Source organism: Otolemur garnettii, unplaced genomic scaffold, assembly GCF_000181295.1.
Source record: "Otolemur garnettii isolate 467f Iridium unplaced genomic scaffold, OtoGar3 scaffold00198, whole genome shotgun sequence".
Classification (NCBI taxonomy): Eukaryota; Metazoa; Chordata; class Mammalia; order Primates; family Galagidae; genus Otolemur; species Otolemur garnettii.
The window spans coordinates 1,851,554-1,876,823 of record NW_003852593.1 but is presented as its reverse complement, the minus strand read 5'-3'; the positions used below and the strand labels follow the sequence as shown (position 1 = coordinate 1,876,823).

At 49.1% G+C, this 25,270-nt stretch overlaps 2 protein-coding genes across 5 annotated transcripts in view; both read right to left on the bottom strand.

The window, feature by feature from the left end:
* HTT (huntingtin) overlaps positions 1-201 on the bottom strand; it is a 152,692-nt gene extending 152,491 nt beyond the window's left edge. Inside the window, exon 1 of the mRNA XM_012812276.2 lies at positions 5-201. Coding sequence (XP_012667730.2) covers positions 5-66 — 62 coding nt within the window. The 5' untranslated portion in view covers positions 67-201. The remainder of the gene's footprint in view (positions 1-4) is intronic.
* Positions 202-11,247: 11,046 nt separating this feature from the next.
* GRK4 (G protein-coupled receptor kinase 4) overlaps positions 11,248-25,270 on the bottom strand; it is a 61,244-nt gene continuing 47,221 nt past the window's right edge. For all 4 annotated transcript variants that reach the window (XM_012812242.2, XM_023507712.1, XM_023507713.1 and 1 more), the window contains 6 exons: positions 22,599-22,688; positions 21,342-21,550; positions 15,360-15,497; positions 13,116-13,253; positions 12,518-12,655; positions 11,248-11,466 (listed from right to left, as the gene is read on the bottom strand). In XM_012812242.2, coding sequence (XP_012667696.1) covers positions 11,341-11,466; positions 12,518-12,655; positions 13,116-13,253; positions 15,360-15,497; positions 21,342-21,550; positions 22,599-22,688 — 839 coding nt within the window. In that variant the 3' untranslated portion in view covers positions 11,248-11,340. The remainder of the gene's footprint in view (positions 11,467-12,517; positions 12,656-13,115; positions 13,254-15,359; positions 15,498-21,341; positions 21,551-22,598; positions 22,689-25,270) is intronic.

Sequence of the window (25,270 nt, the reverse complement as noted above, 5' to 3'; positions counted from 1 at the left end):
CTGCTGCTGCTGCTGAAAAGACTTGAGAGACTCAAAGGCCTTCATCAGCTTCTCCAGGGTCGCCATGGCTGCCTCCTGCCCCGCGGGGCGTCCCCAAAGTCCTCGAGCCGGCTGGCTGCGCCGCTCAGCAGCGCGGCAATGAATGGGGCTCGCGGCCGCAGACGGCAGCGGAACCTAGGCGCCCGGCCATCTTAGACAGGCCCGGCAGCCCCCGCGGCGCCGTGCGTCCCGCGACGCTGCGCGTTGGAGGCGGGGCCACGTCGGGTCGGCAGGATTGACAGGCCAAGGTAGCGGCTCTGCCAGTGGCCAACCTAGGCGCCGGCCCGCCCCTCCTTACTTAGTCCCACAGAGCCCCCGCAGCCGCTGAGATCGCGGTGCTTCTCTCTGGTGTAGGCGCGGGGCTCCAGCGGGGCGGTTAAGGGGCGGGGCCGGGCGGCGAGGGGAGGGGCGGGCTGATGGGGGCGGGGCCAGGGAGTGGGGGGGCGGGGCCAGGGAGTGGAGGGGCGGGAGCCCAGGAGGGGTGCAGCAACTGGACCCAGAGGGGCCTGAGCCGGACAGGGAGGGGTGCAGGAGAGGGCAGTGGGGAGGGGGTGGTCAGAGAGACTGTGACCGGGAAGACTGGGGCAGACCGGAGCCCCCACACGAAGTCGGAAGTCGAAGGGGAGCAGCCGCCGTAGGCGGAGTCTTGGAGCTGTAGATGCTGCTCGTTTGCTCACCAGCCTGGCGGGGGCTTAGGTGAGGGTCTCACCCACACAGCCCCACAGGGAGCATATAGGGGGGCGCCGGAGGAGAGAGGACGTGAGTGAGCCCCTGCAAAAAGGTCCCTGCAGGGCGACCCTCTAGGAAGGAGGCAGGAGGATCTGGAGTAGGCTCCAGTGGTCAGTGCCTGCTTCCTTGGTGTGTCGTTAGTGCTGTGAAAAGAGCTTTGCACAGACACATCTCCCACACATCTCTCTCATAGGGGCGTGGACTCCAAGGGAGAGTGCCCTGCTCTGTCCCCTACGTGACGCCCTCAGCCAAGGTCTATGGGGACCTCCTCATGGCCAGGGACTGCAGGCTGGTGCTGACATGAGCAGCAGAGAGGGACAAGGACTGTGAGGGCACCATCTGGCCCATCAGCTCCAGCCTGCAGGAAGTGGGTGATACCGGTGGTGACAAACCTACTAAAGCCCACTGAAGGCAAGCCATACCTGCCACTCAGTCTCCTGCACTGAAGAGGTCAGGCAAAGGGAGGCCCAGCATTGTTCCCAAGGGGGAGTGTCAGAAGTCTTCCTTTCTTAGGAGGACAGCAGAGGAACAGCCTTTAATTCCCACTCCCCGGCTCGGCGCCTGTGGCTCAAGCGGCTAAGGGGCCAGCCACATACACCTAAGGTACACCTAAGGTGGCAGGTTCGAATCCCCAGCCCGGGCCCGCGAAACAACAATGATGGCTGCAACCCAAAAATGGCCAGGTGTTGTGGCGGGCGCCTGTAGTCCCAGCTACTTGGGAGGCTGAGGCAGGAGACTCGCTTGAGCCCAGGAGTTGGAGGTTGCTGTGAGCGTGATGCCATGGCACTCTACCCAGGGGGGTAGCTTGAGGCTCTGTCTCAAAAAAAAAAAAAAATTCCCACTCCCCATTGTTAATAAAGGCCCTGCCCACAGGGCAAGGCAAGTGCAGGCTCCCCTCACAGGCTTACAAGTGAGCCCAAGGCTAGAACACTTGTAAGATGGCCCCAGTGACCCCCACACTTGAGTGTATGCTGCATCTGGTGGGAGTGGGGAACCTGTGGCCTTCCTGGTCCTTAAGTGCAGTCTTTTGACTAAATCCAAACTGTGCAGAACACATCCTTTCATTAAAAAGGGTGCAGCAGGATGAAGCTTTTCTTGCCTTCTTTGGTGCTTCAAGAAGAACAATCTTGAAATGAGAAGGCCACAGATTCCCTACTCCTGGATTCAGCAAATGTGATGGAACGTCACTCCATGATCAGGTCACAAAAGGGTGTGACTTCAGTCTTGCTGGCATGCTATCACCCTCTTGGTTTGCACACTTCAATGAAGCAGGTTGCCATGCTGGAGAGACCCACGTGGTGAGGAAGTAAGGGTACCTCTGGGCAACAGTCAGTGAGAACTGAGGCTCTTAATCCCACAGCCCACAAAGAACCGAATCCTACCAAGCCAGGTGAGCATGGGTGTGGACCCTTCCCCCGTGGAGCTTTCAGGTGGAACATAGCTGGGATCTGAGTACACCTAGTCAGAGGCAGGGAGCAGAGGACCCAGACTAAGGAGCAGTCATAAGTGTGTGTTGTGGTAATTTCTAACACACCAACAGGTAAGTGTGTTAGTTTCCTTGGGCTGCTCTAAGTACCATAGACTGTGTGGCCTAAACAATTGTGTGGTCCTGGACACTAAGTTGTTGGCAGGGTTGGTGTCTTCGGAGGCCTCTCTCCTTGGGTTGCAGGCGCGTCTTCTCCCTGTGTCTTCACTCCTTGTGTCTGTCCTAATCTCTTCTTCGTATAAGGACACCACTCGTATCAGATTGCAGATTGAGGTCCACCTGAGCAGCCTCATTTTACCTTAATTACCTCTGTAAAGAACCTGTCTCCAAATGTAGTCACATTCTGAGGTTCTGGGGGCAAAAGCTCAACATGAATCTTGAGAGGATATAACTCATCCTGTATGATAAGTAATATGGTTGCATCCTGACAGCGGTGCTGACCTTGTTTTTTTTCTTTTTTCTTACTCTGTCACCCACACTGGAGTGCAGTAATATCATCGTAGCTCACTACAGCCTCAAACTTGTGGTTTCAAGCCATTCTCCCTCATCAGGCTCTTAAGTAGCTGGGACTACAAGCACACACCACCATGCCTGGATAATTTTTCTATTTATTATAGAAAGACAGAGTCTCACTATGTTGCCTAGGCTGGTCTCAAACTCCTGACCTCAAGTGATCCTCCACCTCAGCCTCCCGAAGTGCTCGGATTATATGTGTGCACCATCACACCAGCCTGACCCTCCTCTCTAGTAATAATACTTTGATTTTTGTTTTTGTTTTTCAGGAGTCACAACAGTAGAAAGATCTTAATTTTTATATGAGCAATTTGCCACTTACCTAGAAGACTACATTTTCCGTCTTCCATTAAGTTAGCTATGGTGATGCGACTAAGTAAGTTCTGGCCAATGAGATGCTAGCAGAGGTAACAAATGTTACCTCTAAAAAGTCTGTCTAAGAGAAAGAGGCACTGGCTTAGCACGTATAGCTCAGTCGCTAGGGCGCCAGCCACATACACCAGGGCTGGTGGGTTTGAACCCAGCCCAGGTCTGCCAAACAACAATGACAACTACAACCAAAAAAAAAAAAAGGGTGGCGCCTGTGGCTCAGTGGGTAGGGTGCCGGCCCCATATACCTAGGGTGGTGGGTTCAAACCCAGTCCCAGCCAAACTGCAACAAAAAAATAGCCAGACATTGTGGCAGGTGCCTATAGTCCCAGCTACTTGGGAGGCTGAGGCAAGCGAATCGCCTAAGCCCAGGAATTGGAGGTTGCTGTGAGCTGTGTGATGTCTCAGTGCTCTACCATGGGCAGTAAAGTGAAACTCTATCTCTACAAAAAAAAAAATAGCAGGGTGTTATGGCAGGCACCTATAGTCCCAGCTACTTGAGAGACTGAGGCAAGAGAATCTCTTAAACACAAGAGTTTGAGGTTGCTGTGAGCTGTGACACCAGGGCACTCTACCAAGGGCGACATAGTGAAACTCTGTCTCAAAAAAAAGGGGAGCACCGTCTACCTGCTACTTGGAAAGGGATGTGTTGGTTGGTGCTTGAGCAGCCATTCTGGGGCATGAGGATAAAAGCCACATCCGCTGTTGAAGGAGCCAGGAGGAATAGGGGCCCACATGACTGTATGGAACTATCATTTCAGCCTGGCCTGACCATCTGTGGGCTTCTTTCATCTGTAATGAGTAATACACTTCTTTTTTTTTTCTTTTTTTATCTGAACCATGGTGACTTGGGGTTGTTCCATGCTTCTAAACCAAATTCTAACCAGTCCAAGATGTTTATGGGTCACTGGGACCACATATGGCCACAACAGATCATGACTGCCTTGGCCATACTTAGAAGAAACTCTATAGTTCTGGCAAGAAAACTAATAAGAAAGACTTTTAGAGTTCAGGGAAAAGTTTGACATAGTCCCAAGATGAGCACAGTGGGTAACTGGGCATCCTGTCTCCAAAGCCTTAAAAATGGGTAAGTCCCTGAGCAGCAAAGACACCCAGTAATTTATCCTCTGAAAAGAACCAGGAAACAACAGCAATGTTTAGGGCAAAAAAAAAAAAAGGAAAAATATAAATTCTGGGCAGAAAGAGATTAGTTATGATTTAATAAGAAAAAAAAGGAGATTAAACAAGTCATAATATAACCACACTGGTCATTAGAATCCTGTCCTAGGCAATTGTTTGTGACTCAGGAGGTTTACATGCAGATGACTACTGCGGAGAGTGTGATCGCACCCCCACTCTTTTTTAAGAAAGGTAAAATAGACAAATACATAGAAAAAAGATAGAGATATGGTCATCGAGTTGTAACAGTGACCTTCTCTGGGCATGGAAAGTAAGGCTGATTTATAGCTTAATACTGGTGCTTTCCTGTATTTTTCAGATTTTCAGCAGTAAACATGCACTATGCAGGGGAAATTTTTTTTTTTTTTTTTTGAGACAGAGCTTCAACTATGTCACCCTTGATAGAGTGCTGTGACGTCACAGCTCACAGCAACCTCAGACTCCTTGGGCTTAAGCAATTCTCTTGCCTCAGCCTCCCAAATTGCTGGGACTACAGGCACCTACCACAACACCTGGCTATTTTTTGTTGCAGTTGTCATTGTTGTTTAGCTGGCCCAGGCCAGGTTTGAATCTGCCAGCCTCTGTGTATGTGGCTGGCACTGTAACCACTGTGCTACAGGTGCCAAGCCTGGAGAAATTTCTTTAATGAAAGACTAGGTATGCATGGTGTTAAGTAGTTAGTTAGGAATAGCTAGCCTGGGAAGGAAGACAGGGCAGGGCCCCAGGCCTCCATCTTGGTGCCACCTACCTTAATTATGTCCAAGTGATTGTGAACAAGTGTTTTTTCACACAGAGGGAGAAAGGACTACCCTACCACTGTACCAATCTGAACTGCATTTGGCAAATACCCAGGGAGAACTCACTGAACGTCTCTGCCAGGGTGTCTGAACTGCATTTGGCAAATACCCAGGGAGAACTCACTGAACCTCTCTGCCAGGGTATTTGAGATCCCTATCTTCCTGCCTGCCTGTCCTTTTCCACGTCTTTCAAGGCAACACTCATACTGAGAAGACACGTTTTTAAAAGACAGAAAGCTTTTGCATGACTGGCCCCTTCTCCCCTCTGATTACTACTCAGGTGTCTCCTCTGACAAGAAGCTGCCCTGATGTGTCCCCACTGCACGTGCTTTCCTTCCAGTGTAGGACCCGGGTCTCCTGGCGTGCCCTGTGATACCGATTATTGTGTTTCTGAGCTTGCTCTTGTCTGACCCTCTCCTGAAAGTCGTCTGGTCTCCAGTGCAGTGCAGTGTCCTTTGCACAATGACAGGAACAGGTCTGTTCTATTGCTGCACTGTGAGAGCACAGGGAAGCTCGGATGCATGGATTAGTTCAAAGCCCTGTTGTGGCAACTGCTGTCAGCCTGATCCCCAGGTAGAGTTAGCTTTCATCTTGTACCATTATAGGTTAAGATTCTCAAATCCAAAATCCAGAACACTACAAAATTCGAAAATGTTTTGAGGCCAACCTGACACTCAAAGGAAACACTCACTGGAGGTTTTTGGATTATGGATTTGGGGATTTGGGTTACTCAACCAGTAAATATAATGCAAATATTCCCAAATCAGAAAAAATTCCAAAACACTTCTGGTCCTAGATATTTTAGATAAGCATTACTCAACTTGTACAGAACTTTTAACCTAATTGTCTCATGGTTTCAGATCTATTTCTGGTGGCCTCAAATTACTTTTTAGAAGTAAGCAAGGTTCACATAAAAACTAATTGCTAGACATGTGGACACAAAATCAAATACTTACCAAAATCATAAAAACAAAGTCCATTTCTATCTATCTGCCTTGTCTCTACGTACTGGTTAGCTGCTATTTTATTAAATCCAACACCTTTTGTTAATACTATGTGCCAGGTGCTAGGAATATAAATGAGATCCCTGTACCCCGCCCAGTGAATGAGGAAAGCTGTAAGCAACTGTCACAGATACCTGCAGTCCCAGAACTCTGGGAGAATTGATTGACCTCAGGAGCTCAAGACACACTGAGCAAGAGTGAGACTCAGGAAGTTGAGGCAGGAGGATCACTTGAGTCCGGGAGTTCAAGGTGCTGTGAGGGGTGATGACGCCACTGCATTCTGTCTACTGAGGGCCACAGATCAAGGCCCTGCTCAGAAACAAACAACACCTCCAGATGAAGAGACACAGGCCGAGGTTTGTCCTTGTGGAGTTGGGTTGCACCACCACCCTTTAGGAGTCTCTGCGTATCATCTAGAAGCTCCTTCAACCCAGCCTTTGTGGGTTCTGTGGAAGAAGCTTATTACAGAGCTACACTTGGGTAAGTCACTGGCCATTGGTGACTGACTTTATACCTTTAGCCCCTCTCCCTCCCCAACCCTTCTGCCTTGGTCTTTCTGGTGACCAGCCCCTGTCCAGGAGCTGTCTAGGGGCTGCCAGCCACCAGTCAACTCATTAGTACATAAAACACATTTCTCCCTTTGAAGATTCTAAGAATTTTATTTTTTATTTCTTTATTTTTTTTGAGACAGGGCCTTAAGCTGTCCCCCTGGGTAGAGTGCTGTGGCATCACAGCTCACGGCAACCTCCAACTCCTGGGCTCAAGCGATTCTCCTGCTTCTGCCTCCCAAGTAGCTGGGACTACAGGTACCCACCACAATGCCCGGCTATTTTTTGGTTGCAGCCATCGTCGTTTGGCGGGTCCAGGCTGGATTCGAACCCACCAGCTCAGGTGTATGTGGCTGGCACCGTAGCCACTTGAACCACAGGCACCAAGCTGATTCTAAGGATTTTAAAAGTGATGTGCCATGAAAGGCAGGAAAACCGAATGTATATTTGACAATATGGCCTCAAATGACATGGCAAGAAATAAAATACAACATAAGTTTTATGGAAAGAATAAACTATTGGGCTCGGCGCCTGTGGCTCAAGGGGCTAAGGCGCCAGCCACATACACCTAAGGTGGAGGGTTTGAATCCAGCCCGGACCCGCCAAACAACAATGATGGCTGCAACCAAAAAATAGCCAGGCAATGTGGAGGGCGCCTGTGGTCCCAGCTACTTGGGAGGCGGAGGCAGGAGACTCGCTTGAGCCCAGGAGTTGGCGGTTGCTGTGAGCTGTGATGTCACGGCACTCTACCCAGGGTGACAGCTTGAGGCTCTGTCTCAAAAAAAAAAGAATAAACTATTGATAGGGATAGTGGCTGATATTAAAGCTGAATTTTTCTTTGTGTACTTTCTTATTTTTTATTTTTGTTATTACTATTTTTTTGAGACAGAGCCTCAAGCTATCACCCTGTATAGAGGTTGTAATTGTCATTGTTTGGCAGGCCTGGGCTGGATTCAAACCTACCAGCTGTGTTGTATGTGGCTGGTGCCTTAGTCGCTTGAGCTACAGCGTCGAGCCTGTGTACCTTCTTAATTTCAAAATTCTCCTCAACATATATGCTTGCTTCTAATCAGAAAAAAAAAGATATGTTTAGTCTACTGAGTGAAAAAATTATTAGTCCGTAAAAATATTAACCTAGGCTTGTAATTTGTCTCAGTCAAGTCTCTTTTACTTGAACATGGAGAAAATCAACTCAGACTAGCTTAAGCAAAAAAAACAAACAACCCTCCACTGCCAGAGGTCCTGTTCCCCTTCTTCTGTTTCCCTCTTTTGCTCATCATGCTTATCAATCTTCCTCCCTCTCAATAAACTCTATCTTGTTGCTTAAAAAAAAAAAGAAAAAGAAAAGGGATGGTATTGGTTCCTGTAACTGAGATCCCAAGGCATGGACGAAACCCTCAGGCTTGCCCCTCTGGCTTCCTTCTCAGCCAGACGCTTTGTGCAGGAGGAAGGAGGTGGCAACCCCAAACCTCCCACGAGGCAAACCTCCCAGAGATCAGGTCCTCAGCACAGCCAGGCCCCTACACCCCCAGCAGCAGGGAGGAGCAGTTCCCTGAAAGAGATGCCAGCAAGTCCACTGCTGTGAAATTGTATCTACGCTGACAGAGGAAGGGATAGAAGGACTCAAACATGAACACATAGTGGGATAAAGATGACTTTTTCCTTCTTTTTGGAGACAGTTTCGCTCTGTCCCCCAGGCTAAAAGTACCTTGGTGTCACCCTACCTCACAGCAACCAGAAACTCTTGGGCTCAAGGGATCCTCCTGCCTCAGCCTCTTGAGTAGCTGGGACTACAGACGCCTGCCCTGATACTCAGCTAATTTTTCTATTTTTAGTAGAGATGGGGGTCTCACTCTTGCTCAGACTGGTCTCAAACTCCTGAGCTCAAAGGGGTCCTCCTGCCTCAGCCTCCCAGAGTGCTGGGACTACAGGTGTGAGCCACCACACCTGACCTGATTTTTATTTTCTTTATACTTTCCTGTAATTTTTACAGTGAGCATGTATTATTTCTCAACAATTATTAACATATTTGCTGAGCAGTTACCATGTACCACTCTGCTTAATGCTTTACAGAAACTGACCTTTTCTCGTGGTCCCCATGAGGCAGGCACTCCTGCCATCTCTGTGCTGCAGGAGAGGAGGATGCAGCAACCAGGAGAGGGGCCCAAAGACAGGCTGCAGCACCCACCTCCAGAAAGCCTTAATCTTTTATGCTATTTTGCCTCAGAAGCCAAGCAAAGCTGTTTCCATCACCCTAAAAAATAAAGGCCCAATCCCACAGGTAGCTTCCCCTTCCCCTGCCACAACAGAGGCTCCCAACCTCACAGAGACGTCCCCCAGGAGGGTTTTCCCTAAAATGCTGTCCTAGATGCTACTATGTTGACTGCAGCAGATATGTCAGATATGTCTGGAGGACTGAGTTTCATAACCACCCAATGCACTTCCTACTGCAGGAGGCACCTCTTGGACACAGGCAACTTTGTAATAGTAGAACAGCAGAGCAGGTGACCTGTCTGCTGGAGGACATGGCCACTTGTGCTATGTGAGTTGTGCTGCTTGTGTGAAAGCGCCTCTGAGACCCGGGCTCCTGCTGCTCCATGGCTCTCACCCTCAGGCTCTTATAGTTCCTTCCTCCACACTGCTGTCTGATCGTGGTGACCCAAATAAGTGACTGACACAAAATCCCAATGGAGGTTTATTAAGCCAAAGTTGAATTTGCACCCAGGAAAAACACAAACTGCAGACAAACTGTGGTTGCTTTTTGAAAGGGAATTTGGGAGTTTTCAGTGTTTGAAGGCATACAGAAGGAAAAAGGGGGCAGAGGTGAGACAAAGGGCTTCACTCTTGTGAGTCCCAGGAGGTCTACATGTTGCCTAAGATAAGGAGATGTTAGAAGAGAAAAAAGGGGCAGTGCCTATGCTCAGTGGCTAGGGTGCCAACCACATACACCGAGGCTGGCAGGTTCAACCCAGCCCAGGCCAGCTAAACAACAACGACAACTACAACCAAAAAATAGCCAGGCATTGTTGGGGGCACCCGTAGTCCCAGCTACTTGGGAGGCTGAGGCAAGAGAATTGCTTTAGCCCAAGAGTTTGAGGTTGCTGTGAGATGTGACATAGTGAGACTCTGCCTCAAAAAAAAAAAGCAAGCAGGGTGGCGCCTGTGGCTCAAGGAGTAGGGCGCCAGCCCCATATGCCAAGGGTGGTGGGTTCAAACCCAACCCTGGCCAAAAACTACAAAAAAAGTAAAATGAAAACACCAGTTACACAGATGTCCCTGGGGTGGGGAGGGTCGGTAGGGGAGGATGACCAATCCTATCTTGTCTGTGTTCTGCACCTGTGAAGATAAACTTGCAATTCCTTATTAGTATGGATCCAACAGACTTTAGGAGCTAGATGTGGCCTATGGCCCTAACACTACAATTTTGGACTGTTTCAAGTACCACCCCCAGCACCTCTGTCCACCTGTGAAAGAAGGTGGCTCTCCCTGTCCACAGTCAGGGCTTGGCAGTCAGAGGTTTCTGAAGGCAGTGCCTTGTGATTCCTGGGGACTGTGCCCCTGGGTAGGTAACAGCCTCTCTTGGAAGCCCTCTCAGGGGAACCTTGCTGAGCCCACATTCTTTGTGAAGGTTTAGAATTTGAGGTAGGATGAGGTCCTTGCCTATGGGAGGCCAGCAAGAAACTTCCTTAATGAATGACCTGTGGGTTTAGCTCTTCCCAGATGCCTGAAGCCTTTATCCTCTCCTTTGCATAAAGAGTTGGGGGTAGCCTTGAGGCTTTTATTTTCTTGGATGTTGCTGTTAGGTTTAAAGTCTCCAAGGCTTCTGGAGACTGGCTTTGTATGTGAGTTAAGCTGCCTCCATATCTTGAATAAGGAGAAAATATGTAAGCTGACTTCTCATATAGCAGGCTACAAAAAGATACCAAGTGCAGGCTAAACCATAGAAAAAGGATGCAGGCAAGGCAAAGGCTCCCAGCCAGGGGTCCTCTCTGGTCCTTCCTTGAACGAGCCTTCACTTGTTAAATGCTCCTCTGATCTGGGGAGACCCTCACCAGAGCCAAGCCAGCCTCATCCTACCTCAAATTCTAAACCTTCACAAAGAATGTGGGCTCAGCAAGGTTCCCCTGAGAGGGCTTCCAAGAGAGGCTGTTACCTACCCAGGGGCACAGTCCCCAGGAATCACCAGGCACTGTCTTCAGAAACCTCTGACTGCCAAGCCCTGACTGTGGACAGGGAGAGCCACCTTCTTTCACAGGTGGACAGAGGTGCTGGGGGTGGTACTTGAAACAGTCCACAAAGACACAAACCTCAGAAAAGTAGGAATCCTGGTGAGGCACGAGACGCATATTCCAGCCACCAGGAGACACAGCTGGAAGGTCAATGGGCTCAGCCTTTCTGATTCCTAAAGCCCAGGATGAAGGCGGCCCAGCCTCCTTCTCTTCCTGGAACCTGGGGCACAGGGCAGGACACTGCACTACTCGTCCCCAAGCCGCTCCCCTCCTCTCTCTGGGACTTCATGCCCCAGCACACCAGATGTCTGTGCTTGGAAGTTTCTGGGCACTACAGTGGTACTCTCCGGGCTTTTCCTTTGATTCAGCTTTGGTGGAAAGGCAACCCAGGCGTTAACATGGAAGAATCTGTAAACTCCTGTGGCACGTTTTAAACTGTGATGTTTATTACAATTCAGGGCCGGGTGGGACACCTTGGGCGCTCCTTCCTGGTGCCAGGTCTGTGGCTGCAGTGGGGTCCTGGCGCATCATGGGCTCCGGGTCCTGCTCACTGTAGCCAGGGGTTAGGCAGCCCTGCAAGACAGAGCTGCCTCAGGCGCATTGCCAGCACAGGCTGTTTCTCCCTTCCTTAAATGTAGACAGAAGCTAAAAAGCTACTGAGGTGATGCTAATTAAGGCACACAAAGACCTTACATATATTCTTCTTATTCGAGATATGGAGGAAACTTAACTCACATACATAAAATATCCTCCAGGAAGTCTTGTTCCTGGCATTGACTGCTGCAAACTTAAAACAGTTCACACTGTCCATGGCTGAGTACATGAAAGCTCCCACCAGCCCCTCCACTAGGAAAGGCCGCACTATACACCTGTATCCTGTCACCTGCAAATTTGCCTGCGCAGTAGGAATGCTTCCAAGAGGGACTCACTGCACACAAAGTAGGGAGAATAATTTGGTTAGTTCTTAGAGAAATGTGGTCACCACAAGTGCCACTTTGAGAAATTCTAACCACCTGAGGCTTGCTTTTTATACAGAAAAAAAAGATGGATTAGATGTTAATAAATAGAGAACCTCTGAACAAACTCCTCAAGAATCTGCAAGGCACAAGGAAAGGCCAATCTACTGATCCAAGTGGAAAACCTCTGCTTGAGAAACATTTTTCTAAATTTAATGCTACTACAGAAAGTATCTCCAAAATACTCCATGTCCAGAAAGGAATTGGCTTTCACTGTGCAGGTGGACTGAGACAGCACTGTAAGAATCAGAAGGCGTCACCAGGCAGAATTATTTAAAAAATCAGAACATGTACAGATTTAAATAATATGTGTTGTTTGGTCATTTACAAGATGCCAATTTCTGAGCCTCGCTTAAAACACATTCCCCTTAGCACAGGACCCTGTTGTGAATGCTGCTCGGCCGCTCTGCCTGGGCACAGAACAGACTTCACGCAGCTGCAGACACCACAGGAGGACGCAGGCTGGGCTCTACACAGCTCCACATGCTCTGGAGCAATGGGGAAAGTCCTTATGTGAAGCATTGCAAAAGAAAAGAAAGTACTATGTTTCACCTCAGCAAAACATATTTTCTCTGACACATTACAGGGTTTTTTAGGTTTTTTTTTACCCCACGCCTGAAGAGTCGATAGAAGAAGCCTTTCTTTGGTTTGGAAACCCGGACAAGTTGCTTCTCTTCTATATCTGACCGAAAAGTGTCATCATTTTCACTTTCATTGATGTCCTTGAAACATCCAGACTCGATCATCTGCACATACAGATCAGTAGGACAGGGAAGGCATGGAGGGACACCGCAGGGTCAGTCAGTGTCTTTCAGCTGGTGCCTTGGAGTGCCCAGGTTCTGCTGACCCTGGCTCTCCCTTCCTGCAGGCCTATGTCCCTGGCCCTGACCTTGTCCTGGGGTGAGTGGTATGGTAAGCATAGCCCCAGAGCAGTGAACTATGTGGGCACCGTGGCTGCCACCAGCTCTGCTAAGGGACCAGGACTCAGGGGAAGCTGGCAGGCCCCCACAGGCCCAAGAGGCCACCTCCTGTCCACTTCTAGTCTGGGACTGGTGGCGGCCATACTTCTGCCCAGTTGTGGACCGGGCCCTTGCCTTGGCCTAGTTCTGTGGTCAAACTCTTGCATAGTTTTACCTCCCCCTCCACACACAGTCTTTTCCTCGTCATTGTTAGAACAGAAACCTGCTATGCTGGGAAGGGTAGTACCTCATTCTGCCAGGGGATGGAGACACACCCCGTAACAAACTGAGCATAGAAGCTGTTGTCTGTGGTGTCCAGGTAGACGCCTCTGACCGTGGAGAAATGCCCAATGTCCAAGATATCCTTACAGTACACTGCTTTGGGCTGCCAACAAGAACAGAGAGATGCCCACCTGTAAGCTGACACAGATCTGGGGTCCCACAAAATGCCGATGACATCAGTGCGTAGACACTTTGTTTCTCTGCTGAGCCCCTCATTTGAATGGTGTCCTAATTCACAGAGCGCATCCTCTAACGAGGCAGTTCTCAGCTCTTCGTCTGCCCTGAAGACCCTGCGTGCCCCGGCTCCCTGGTGCACACACGTGCGTGCTCTCTGTCTCACACACACACTCTTCCCCTCTGAGGACCACACCTTTCTCTCTTCTATAGTGGCAAAAGGATTACAAACAAGGAGGGTGGGGTGAAGCACTCTTATCAGAAGATGCAGCACAGACTGAAGAGCAGTGCAAGGGGTGGAGCCACTGCTGCACTGGCCGCTGGTGACCCCTCACCCCTGCACATCCACTCCCTGCTGGCTCATCTTACGGGGCAGGGCCAAGCCCTGGGCTCCAGGCCCACAGCCCCAGGCTGGGACAGGACCCCAGGTCCATGTTCCTCAAGCCAAGGGTCAGGCTAGTAGGCAGGGAGAGCTGAGGGGGCATCGAGGCTGGGCCTTCACCCCCGCCAGTGCAGCTGCTTTTGCATTTGGGGGGTGAAGAAACAAAAAGCACAGAGCTCCAGGGCTCATCTGCTCCTGCGAGAGGCAGCTTGCAGTTCTGGCCATCTTACCCATAGCCAGAGCCTGCATGCCACAGTTAGTGCTGTAATCAAGGCAGTGAGTTCCTGTGGGCCACCAGTTGGCTCTGAGAGTGGCTGCTGGCCATTCACACAGCTCCAAAAGGCAGAGAGCAGAAGTGAACTGGCAGAGGACAGTCCAGGGGAAGGAATCCCAATATTTCACTCCAGGTCAAAGGACCAAACTCTATGCTATCCCACAACCAGGAGACTTAATCCCACAAAGGAATCTCCGCTGTATTGATGAGAGCCCCCTGAGGACTGGCTATAGGGCTCATGTGATCTCTCAAAGGAGGACATGCACAAGTGTCTGAAGTGGGCTGGCCCAGAGCCCCTGCCCCTCAGACTCTCCCACCCTTCTTGGCAGGGTCTGCTACCTGGAGCTCGGCTGGGGTCCCTACTCAGAGGCTGCCTTCCCTGCTCCTGACCCAGCAGCACCAGGCTGAGTGGGACTGGTCCTGCACTCCCTGCTGCCCAGTGGTTTGCTCAGTTGGCTGGTCAGTTGGCCTTATTGCACATCCCTGAAGACTGGGACAGCTGCCCCAGCAGGGACATCACTATCCTTTCTCCCTGTGGCCTTAACGCCTAGAGCTATGTTTGGCAGGTAGAAGGCACTCAGAAAATACCCAACTTTGGAGAGGCAACTGTTACTGCTATAACATAAAACAAGCCTAACAAGTCCTGAACAAGCCACACATCTGAAAACACTTTGATTGTACATCCATCTTAATTCCAACCTGTTCTTCAAAATGACCTCGCTGTCCTGTGTGTAGGGCCCACCGGAAACAGACTGTGGAAGATGAGCCCAGAGCACGGTTTGTACTCACACACGCTTACCAGCCAGGGTCGACAGTCTGCGGGCACCCCAGGCCCTGACAGTGCCAGGCCTGGTATATGCACTTTGGAGACATAACCTTGTTTGGTCCCCACAGCACACTCTGGAGAGGGCACAGTGACCACTCCACAGTTCTCCGTGTAGGCCAGACACAGTCCCAGGAGCTCATAAGAAGCGAAGCCAAACAAGCATTCCACGCAGAGTGGGGAGGTGTGCCCAGGGTTGGAAGGAGAACACCAGGAGAGAGGAGAAGCCAGCCTGGAGACCAGAAGGGGGACACTGGACATGCGGGACCCTGGGGGTGGTGGGGGAGGCCCGGAGGCAGAGCTGGGGCTCCTGAGGAGGGCCGTGGTTCCAGCATTAAGGGTGGATAATGACTCCAGCCCCAGGAGCCAGAGCACTGCCGGGAAGGTCTATGCCAGCTCTGGCGGTGGTTGTGGGCAGCTGGGGGTGACCAGAGAGGGAGAAAGAACCAGCTATGACAGATAGTACAGGCCCCAGGTGATTCTGTACCTGCTTTAAAGCAACTGTGTTGCAAGGACACTATTCCTGGGGACCCTGCTGCTCTGGCAGCACACTCACATCGGGACAGAAGGGGGGATCCAGCATGTTTGCTTCCAGCCTCTTGAAGTTGATGTCCTTGAACACAGGGTGCTGCTTCACTCCAGCTGCGCCGTCACCCTTGCAGCCCAGCCGTTCTTGTGGGTTCTTGGTGAGTAACTGTGCAAGAGGCGGGCATGGGATAAAGTTTAGCTGCTGGGATAAAAATGAAGCTCAAACCCCCTCCGAAATAATAACCAGGATTAGGGATGGCAGAGAGAATATACATCCAAACAAACACTAAGACCTCAAAGCATCAACCACGCCATGTTAATTCAGATTTTATGACTTAACATGGTACTTCACAATAAATGAGGGGCTGGCTATGTTAATCCTTAAGATGCCAGGTAGAGTGCCCTGGCATCACAGCTCACAGCAATCTCCAACTCCTGGGCTCAAGCGAGTCTCCTGCCTCAGCCTCCCAAGTAGCTGGGACCACAGGCGCCCGCCACAACACCCGGCTATTTTTTGGTTGCAGCTGTCATTGTTGTTTGGTGGGCCCGAGCTGGATTTGAACCCATCAGCTCGGGTGTACGTGGCTGGCGCCTTAGCCACTTGAGCCACAGGCACCAAGCCAGTAAAATTATTTTTAATCATGTAAAAATCAGAGAATACTTTTTTTTCTGAGACAGAGTCTCACTTTGTCACCCTTGGTAGAATGCTATAGCTTCATAGCTCACAGCAACCTCAAACTCTTGGGCTCAAGAGAACCTCCTGCCTCAGCTTCCTGAGTAGCTCAAATTAAGGTGCCTGCCACAATGCCCATCTAGTTTTTCTGGTTTTAGTGGAGACAGGGGTCTTACTCTCTTGCTCAGGTTGGTCTCAAACTCCTGAACTCAGGCAATCTACTGCCTCCCAGAGTGCTAGCATTACAGGCATGAGCCACCATGCTGGCCAAAATTAGAGAATTTTTAAAGGAACTATAAACTATTGAGAATTTCAGAAATACTATTTTAATGCGAAATTATATTTAACAGAATAAATATAACATTATATTTAACAGAAACAATTTTATTTTATTATTTATTTATTTATTTATTTTTGAGGCAGAGTCTTAAGCTGTCACCCTGGGTAGAGTGCTGTGGCATCATAGCTCATAGGAACCTCCAACTCTTGGAATCAAGTGATCCTCTTGCCTTAGTTGTTCTATTTTAAGTAGAGATGGGGTCTTGCTTTTGCTCAGGCTGGTCTCAAACTCATGAGCTCAGGCAATCCACCCGTCTTGGCCTCCCAGAGTGCTAGCTGGGACTACAGGTGCCTGCCACAACACCCGGCTATTTTTTTGGTTGCAGTTGTCATTGTTGTTTAGCAGGCCCTGGGCCAGGCTCAAACCCGCCAGCCTCAGTGTATGTGTCTGGCACCCTACTCACTGAGCTACAGGCGCTGAGCCACTTGAAAGTTTTCTTACCATCAGTGACAAGTTTCAGTCTTTTTTCCAGGAAAGGCCAGTATTCTCTTTTTCTCTAAGTGTTTTCATAGTGAAGTTAGTAAGCAGTGTATTTGTGTTTGGTGACAATCAAGGTATGTATGATTGCAAATATAGAATATCTGATAATTTTGTATCAAGTAATGACTTATTTGTTTCCCCATGATACAGACACACATACACAGTGAAGATGCAATATAATTTGTCAGTAGCCAAGATAGAGGAAGAACTGAGAGTGTCTGATTTTGAAGGAAATGAGGATATTTCACTAGTTCAGACAGTGAACAAGAAGAATTCGCAGAGGTGAAATGTGAAATTTTTCATTCTGAGTGAAGAGGAAGAAGATGAGGCTGATGCAGAAGAAGAAATGAAAATATGGAGCCCAAGAGAAGACCAGGCCCAGCGCAGGTGGTGGTGCCATCGGGAATGGCATGGAACTCACAGCCGACAATCAGCTAGTGTTATGAGGACTCAACCAAGAGTACAATCGAGACTAGAACCCAAAATGCCATTGGATGCTCTCCAACAATCTATTGATAATGAAACTGTGGATGTAATTATCAAGTTCACAAACCAAACTACATGTAGTCAAAGAGTTACATAAGGACGTGGTCATTCAAAATTCTGTTGATTTTATAAAAGAAGAAATATTCACCTGTCCCCAGCCCCACCCCTGCGCCCACATTTGAATCAGCTCTGCCATTCAGCAGCCTCTGTGCCCATCCCTGTTGGTGAGATTGAGCCCATTTTTTAAGAGTTAAGTGCTTCTCCTCTCAGTAGTTAAGGACTATGTGTTGCTAAACACTTCCCATGAACCAGTTCATTTTATCTTCCCAACAATCCTATACAGCAGAAGTTAACTCTGACCCACATTTCATAAATGGGAAACTAGGGCTTAGATGAGTCAGTTGAGGCCCCCTGTGCCCTGACAGCAAAGCCAGGGCCTCTGCTCACATGCCACCCTCTTCCCTGTCGCCTCTAATGCCCAAGGATTTCTTCATCCTAAAAACCCTTAGGCCCTTGTTTCTGTCCATTTGTGACACCCTTCACATTTTTCTTTTTTTTTTTGGCCGGGGGCCAGGTTTGAACCTACCACTTTCTGGTATATGGGACTGGCACCATACTCCTTTGAGTCACAGGCACTGCCCCACATTTTGCTTTTTTTACTGGTCATTTTTATGTTTAAGGCCTGAGATCAAGCTGTGAGCTGCTTAGAGCAGGCACCATTTCTTTTTTTTTTTTTTTGAGACAGAGCCTCAAGCTGTCGCCCTGGTAGAATGCTGTGGCATCACGGCTCACAGCAACCTCCAACTCCTGGGCTCAAGCGAGTCTCCTGCCTCCACCTCCCAAGTAGCTGGGACTACAGGCGCCCACCACAACGCCTGGCTGTTTTTTTTTTTTTTTTTGGTTGTAGCCATCATTGTTGTTTGGCGGGCTCGGGCTGGATTCGAACCCGCCACCTTAGGTGTATGTGGCTGGTGCCTTAGCCACTTGAGCCACAGGCGCCGAGCCGCAGGCACCATTTCTAATAAACGTCTCTTACATTCCTATAGTCCTGTCACAGAGTCCTGTGTGGCAACTCTCAGTCAATGGCTTCAGAGTGATTGTGGCTAGCAGTTAGGCCCAAATGCTATTAAACACTGCTCATTCCAAGCAGAATGACCCAGCTAAGAGAAAAGCCAGGCTGATGCCCTAGCTCAGTGACAAGCTCCAACACCCGTTGCTTCATATACGGAAATACAAGTGGGGCACGGTGGCTCACACCTGTAATCCCAGCACTCTGGGAGGCAAGGCAGATGGATCACTTGAGAGCAGGAGTTCAAGACCAGCCTGAGCAAGAGCGAGACCCCATCTCTAAAAAGTAGCCAGGTGTTCTGGTGGGCGCCTGTAGTCCCAGCTACTTGAGAGGCTGAAGCAAGAGGATCGCTTGAGCACAAGACTTTGAGGTTGCTGTGAGCTATGACACCACAGCACTCTCCCGGGGCAAGAAAGTGAGACTCGGAAAAAAAGAAAGGGAACTCAAAGCAGTGCCTCTCCAGCCACACCCAACTCAAGGGGGTCACTGGCATGCTTCAGCCCTGGGTGACTGCAGTGCCCAGATAGTCAGTAGCCAAGATAGAGGAAGAACTGAGAGTGTCTGAGAGTGCGCGGTCACATGGCCTCATCCTCCCCAGCGCATCCACGCTCTACCCAGGTCATACCCTAGACTCTTCCCAACCAGCAAGCCTCCCTCAACCCCATTCTCCCCAACTTCCTCTGGCCAGCTCCTGGAAGTTCCCTGACCTCAACAAGCCCCGGACTGCGCTTTTTCTACAACTGATGGAACGTGCCTTTCTCTCCATCCTCAATCAAAGCCAGTTTCAATTCTATGGACCATTATTGTCTCTCCTCCACAGATGCCCTGGCTCCTGGCCAGAGTCTTGCCTCATCACCCCTGCTGAGCCAGCAGCTCCCTGCCTGCTCCCAGCCTGTGTCATCTGGTGTGGGGGCACAACACACAACCACAGCTGCCTATCTCCTGCCAAATCCACCTGACAGTCCCGGTATCTGTAGCTCAGTGGGTAGGGTACCAGCCCCATATACCAAGGGTAGTGGGTTCAAACCCGGCCCTGGCCAAACTGCAACAAAAAAATAGCCAGGCATTGTGGTGGGTGCCTGTAGTCCCAGGCACTTGGGAGGCCGAGGCAAGAGGATCACCTAAGCCCAGGAGTTGGAGGTTGCTGTGAGCTGTGATGGCACGCACTCTACCAAGAATGATAAAGTGAGACTCTGTCTCTATAAAAACAAACAAACAAACAAACAAATCCACCTGACATTCCCTAGACGCTACAAGAGAGCCTCCTCCATCCTTACCTCCCTCAGAAGCCCCACAGAGAACCTCCTCGAGTCACTTCCTCCCCCTGCACCAGTCATGTGCTGACTTCCACCCTCCCTACTTTGAGGACTTTGCCCCAGCTGGTCCTCCCTTCCCTCTGAGGTCTCTGCTTAGGCCCATGCTGCAGTCAGCCCACCCTCTTCCACACACACAGGCAAATCCTAGAGGCCCTGCCACCTCATCCTCACCTAAATCACCTGCTTGCATCCAGTCTACCCACCCTCTTCCCAGCATTCTTCTCAGAAACCTGCAATGGCTTCAGGGTCATCAGAGTAAAAGTACCACATAAGCCCTGACGATGAAGCTAGGGGCAGTTCCCGCCCTCTGTCCCACCCCATCTAAGCCCCACTGTGTCACCAGCCACCTGCCACCTCACGGCCTTGCTGCTGCAGCCAGCTCTGCCTGCAGGCTGATCCTCTCTGCCCCAGATCCTGCACTGTTCTCTCAGCCTATTAACATTACCACCTCCTCAACTCCCCTGTCCTCTGGACCACAGGTCACCCTGGCAGCCCACACCTGCCTCCTGTGTTCTGTTTCTTGTCAGTTCTCAGGGGTAGGGGGCTTTTGTTTTCCTCAATGCTGTATCCCTAGCACCTGGGACAGGGCCTGGCACATACAAGACTCTCAAAAAGAAAAATGTGTTCAAAAATAATAAATAAGGGTTTAAGGCAGCACCTGTACCTCAGTGGAGAGGGTGCCAGCCACATATACCGAGGCTGGTGGGCTCAAGCCTGGCCTGGGCCTGCTAAACAACAATGACAACTGCAACCAAGAAAGAGCCTGTTGTGGCAGGAGCCTGTAGTCCCCGCTACTTGGGAGGCTGAGGCAAGGGAATTGCTTAAGCCTAAGAGTTTGAGGTTGCTGTGAGCTATAATGCCATGGCACTCTATCCAGGGAGACATAGTGAGACTCTGTCTCAAAAAAAAAAGAATAAAATAAATAAATAAATAATGGTTTAAGACAAATAACGAAGAGAGTCTCCCTCACTGACTTAGTGTCCGGGCAGCCAGGGGCAGTGAACACAGTCCTGGCCTGAGGGCAGATGGACCCTGACTGCTCCTCACTAGTCCCAGGATGGCAGACGAGGTCTCCTTGCTGCGCACACGATGCCAGTGCTGGCCCCCTGCAGGGCCCTTAACAGAATCAAGGCACTCATCTCTGCAGCACCTGGTGCATGCAGTCCTTCTAGGTGGAGGTCTGTGGGCTGCAGGCCCTGGGCAGCTGCTGGGTGAAGAAAGAAGAAACCCTTACTATTTCAAAACACACTAAAGATGAGTCTTATGTTTCATGTCATAGAAAGCTGGTTAATGAAACAAGGCTCAGCTGTTTTCTGAAAGGTGAATGGCAGCCTTGGTACCACTTGTCCCTCTCAAGAGCATCTTTTGAGAAAGCAAACAATGAATTTGACTCTGCTTTGCCCTGATTAGTCAGATCAAACCCCGAGTCATCTCCTAGATCACTATGGACACTTTTCTCCACTGCCCTCTTTGAACCTGGATGCAGAGCCAAGGCAGGGGTGTCACCCCGAGGCAGGTCTGAGCGAGCTCCCAGCTCTCTCACCCACGGCAGGGCACAGAGCCTGGGTGGCGGCTTTAGGCAGACAGTGGCAAGCTCCTGGAGGGAGGCAGAAGTTGAGCCTCCTGACTCCCACAGCCCAACCTACCATTCTGCAGATGGATCTGGTAGCTTCTGAGAACTTCTCAGAATATTCCTCAGTGTCCTTCCTGACTCTCCGATCGACCTCCTCTCGCCGGACTTTCTCCTTCAATTTTCTGAATGGTGTATGTCCCTGAATCATTTCATATATAAGACAGCCAAGTCCCCACCAGTCAGGACTAAATGTGTAGTGTTCATTGTTGATAACTTCAGGGGCTATATGACAAATAAAGTAAATTTAAATTAAATAACATTTTGGTTTTAAATTTTCTTGGTATTAGTTCCAAATAATACATTATAAATTCAGTATTTGTTACAACACAGATGAACCTTAAAAATATCATGTTCACTCCAGACACAAAGAACCGAATATTGTGATTCTATTGACAAGAAAAGAATAGAAAGTCCACAGAGCCAGGATGTCAGTTAGAGGCTGTCAGGGTGAGGGATGGGCGATGGCTAATAAGTCTGGGCTTTCTTTTCTCAGGTGATAAAAATGCTATGAAATTAGACAGTGGTGATGGTTGTACAAACTCTGTAAATATTCAAAAATCCACTGAATTAAACACTTTAAACTGGTGGCCTTTGTGGTATGTAAATTATATTTATTATATAAAAATAAAAGTGTTATTTTTTTAAATGTTTATCCGGGACGAACTGGATCTCCACAGAGTGACATTAACCTGGGAGACAGTAGTCCAGGGAAGACCCCACTCCAGGAAGTGCTCCCTCTAAACGCAGAGCCATGCCCACGGTGCCCCCAGTGCATTGCCGTCTTTTCCTATGTCAGTCAAGACCCCCAGAAGCTGGGGGCAGCAGAAATGACCAGGCATGGGGTCTTCCTGCAGGACTCCTTCTAGCCCTCCCTCAGAGGCTGCTCCTGGGGCTCAGCCTGGTGCTGCCCTTGGACCTTTGGAATATACTGAGCAGGATGGTTTCTCGAGGAGTCTGCAAGGCTGCTGTGCACAGGGCAGACACTGGCAGTGTGGGTGACCTGTGGCCTCATCCTGATTCTGCCCTCTCCTAGCTGAGTGACCTCAGAACTTAGAGCTTCACTCTTCATCTGTAAAAAGAGGGGGACAGACTAGAGGGCTCCTCAGTTTCCAACTCCGCCTGGTTATAGACTTCCAAACCCCACTCTACCATAGACCAGTATGGTCAAACGGAGCTTTAGGTCCATTGGCATTAAGATTTCCCCATGTTCTGAGGCCCTCAGGCATCCAGACAGAAAGGACAAGGACCACCCAAATGCTCCCTCACGTACCCATGTAGCCAATTGTTCCAACGCGTCCTCGAACCGAATGTCCTTCTGGTATCTCCACGGCTAAGCCAAGGTCTGAAATCCGGATGTGTCCTTTGTATGTTCAAACACATCACACAGGTCACAGGACACACAATGACATTTTAACAACAGTGAAAACTGGGAAAAAATAACTACTGTGGGTAGAAAAATAGCATTTTAGGCTTGGTGAGCATACACCAGAGCTGGTGAGTTTGAATCCAGTCTGGGCCTGGCAAACAACAATGACAACTACAACCAAAAAATAGTGTTGTGGAGGGCGCCTGTAGTTCCAGCTACTTGGGAGGCTGAGGCAAGAGAATCGCTTAAACCCAAGAGTTTGAGGTTGCTGTGAGTTATGACACCACAGCACTCTACTGAGGGTGACGTAGTGAGACTCTGTCTCAAAAAAAGAAAGAAAGAAAGAAAAATAGCATTTTATACTCTGGAACACTTCTATGTCAAAGTGCACTTAACTTTTTCACATTTAACAAAACTGCACACAGGGCATCCCATCTCACTGATAGCAGAAAATTAGATGTATGTCTGGCTAGATCGCAGGGAGCCCTTTCATCACAGACAACCAAGCAGTGAAACAGAGCATTGTATTTATTATTTTCGTATAAACACCAGATATGTAAATAAGCATACTCTGTCAGGACCAATAGGCTTATCCAGGAGGCCTGCTGTGCATAAATGATAAAGGAGTTTTCTCTGGAGAACAAATGGTAATTGAGACCAAGAAATAATATAATCAAGGTATTTCCCTCAAAGAATTATAGTATGTATTAATGCCTTCTTCTATCTAGGAGTATTTAAATATTTGTTGAACTACTATGAAAACAGCAAATTACCGAAAACATTCCTTTGAGAGTATGGAAAGACAAGACACTCTGGAAGCAGATTCATATTCACTCCAAGTCCCCCCAGCTTCTACCATATACCTGGCATATAGTAGTGCTCAATAAATATTTATTTTGGCTTGGCGCCTATGGCTCAAGTGGCTAAGGCGCCAGCCACATACACCTAAGGTGGTGGGTTCGAATCCAGCCCGGGCCCGCCAAACAACAATAATGGCTGCAACCAAAAAACTTTTGTAGTCTCAGCTACTCAGATTGAGGTAGGAAGATTGCTTGACCCCAGGAGTTCAAGGCCAACCTGGGCAACATAGTAAGAACCCCGTATCAGGGCGGCACCTGTGGCTCAAGGAGTAGGGCGCCAGTCTCATATGCCAAGGGTGGTGGGTTCAAACCCAGCCCTGGCCAAAAAACTGCAAAAAATAAAATTAAATTACATTTAAAAAAAAAAAAAAAAGAACCCCGTATCAAAAAAGAAAGAAAGAAAGAAAAATAAATAAATATTTATTTATTTATTTTAAAAAATGAATGAATAACCAATAAATATTTACTGAACACTAAAAGTATAACTTTTTTTTTTGAGATAGAATCTCACTATGTTGCCCTCCATAGAGTGCCATAGCATCACAGCTCACAGCAATCTCAAGCTCTTGGGCACAAGTGATTATCTTGCCTCAGTCTCCCAAGTAGCTGGGACTACAGGCGCCAGCCACAACACCTGGCTATTTTCTTGTTGCAATTGTCCTTGTTGTTTAGCAGGCCTGGGCTGGGTTCGAACACGCAAGCCTCACTGCATGTGGCTGGTGCCCTATCCCTTGAGCTACAGGCACCACTCAGTGACCACTGAGGTCACTTTAAAACAGCCTCCATTGTGCTTCCAACAGAAAAATCAACCTGTGGCCTAGCTGGCTCCCAGAGAGGCCCACTGAGGGAAGCAGGCCATGGCGCTGAACTACCAATTCCCACCTAGCAAACTGACAAAACTAAAATTTGAGGATGTGGTCTCTGGCAAAGCTGTAGGGAAACAGGCAGGAATTCAGACTATGACAACAGCCCAGTGGGGTTTGGCAGGGGTTTGGCAGCATCTGGCAACCCTGCGTGGGGACATCCCCCTCCAGGAATCTGTCGGAAGATCACTAGAAGAAACAGGAGATGGTGTAAGCACAGGGCTGCTTGCTATGGCGCCAGCTGAAAGAGGGAAAAAGTGAAACAACCCAGGCTCGGTGAGGACTGAGCACACACAGCAGGCTTACCTGCGGGCAGCTGCAGCAGAGATAGGAGAGAACTCCACCGAGTGTGGTAACGAAATCTCTGTTATATACTAAGTGGAAAAGTGAATCGGAGGCAGGGCATGGTGGTTCATGCCTGTAAACCCAGCACTTTGGGAGGCTACAGTGGGAAGACTGTTTGAGCCTAGGAGTTTGAAAATAGCCTGGCAACATGATGAGACCCCATCTCTACAAAAATTTGTAAACAGCTAGTCAGGCATGGTGACTCACTTTTGTAGTCTCAGCTACTCAGATTGAGGTGGGAAGAGTGCTTGACCCCAGGAGTTCAAGGCCAACCTGGGCAACATAGTAAGAACCCCGTATCAAAAAAGAAAGAAAGAAAGAAAAGAAAGGAATGAGGAACAGCTCTTATAACTACACATATATTGTTTATAAGTGAAAGAATTTTTTTTTCTTTTTTTTTTATTGAACGGTAACTATGTACATTAATGCACTTCTGGGGTACAGTGTGGGGTTTTCACATGCAATCTGAAATACTTCCATCAACTGGTCAACACAGCCTTCATGTCAT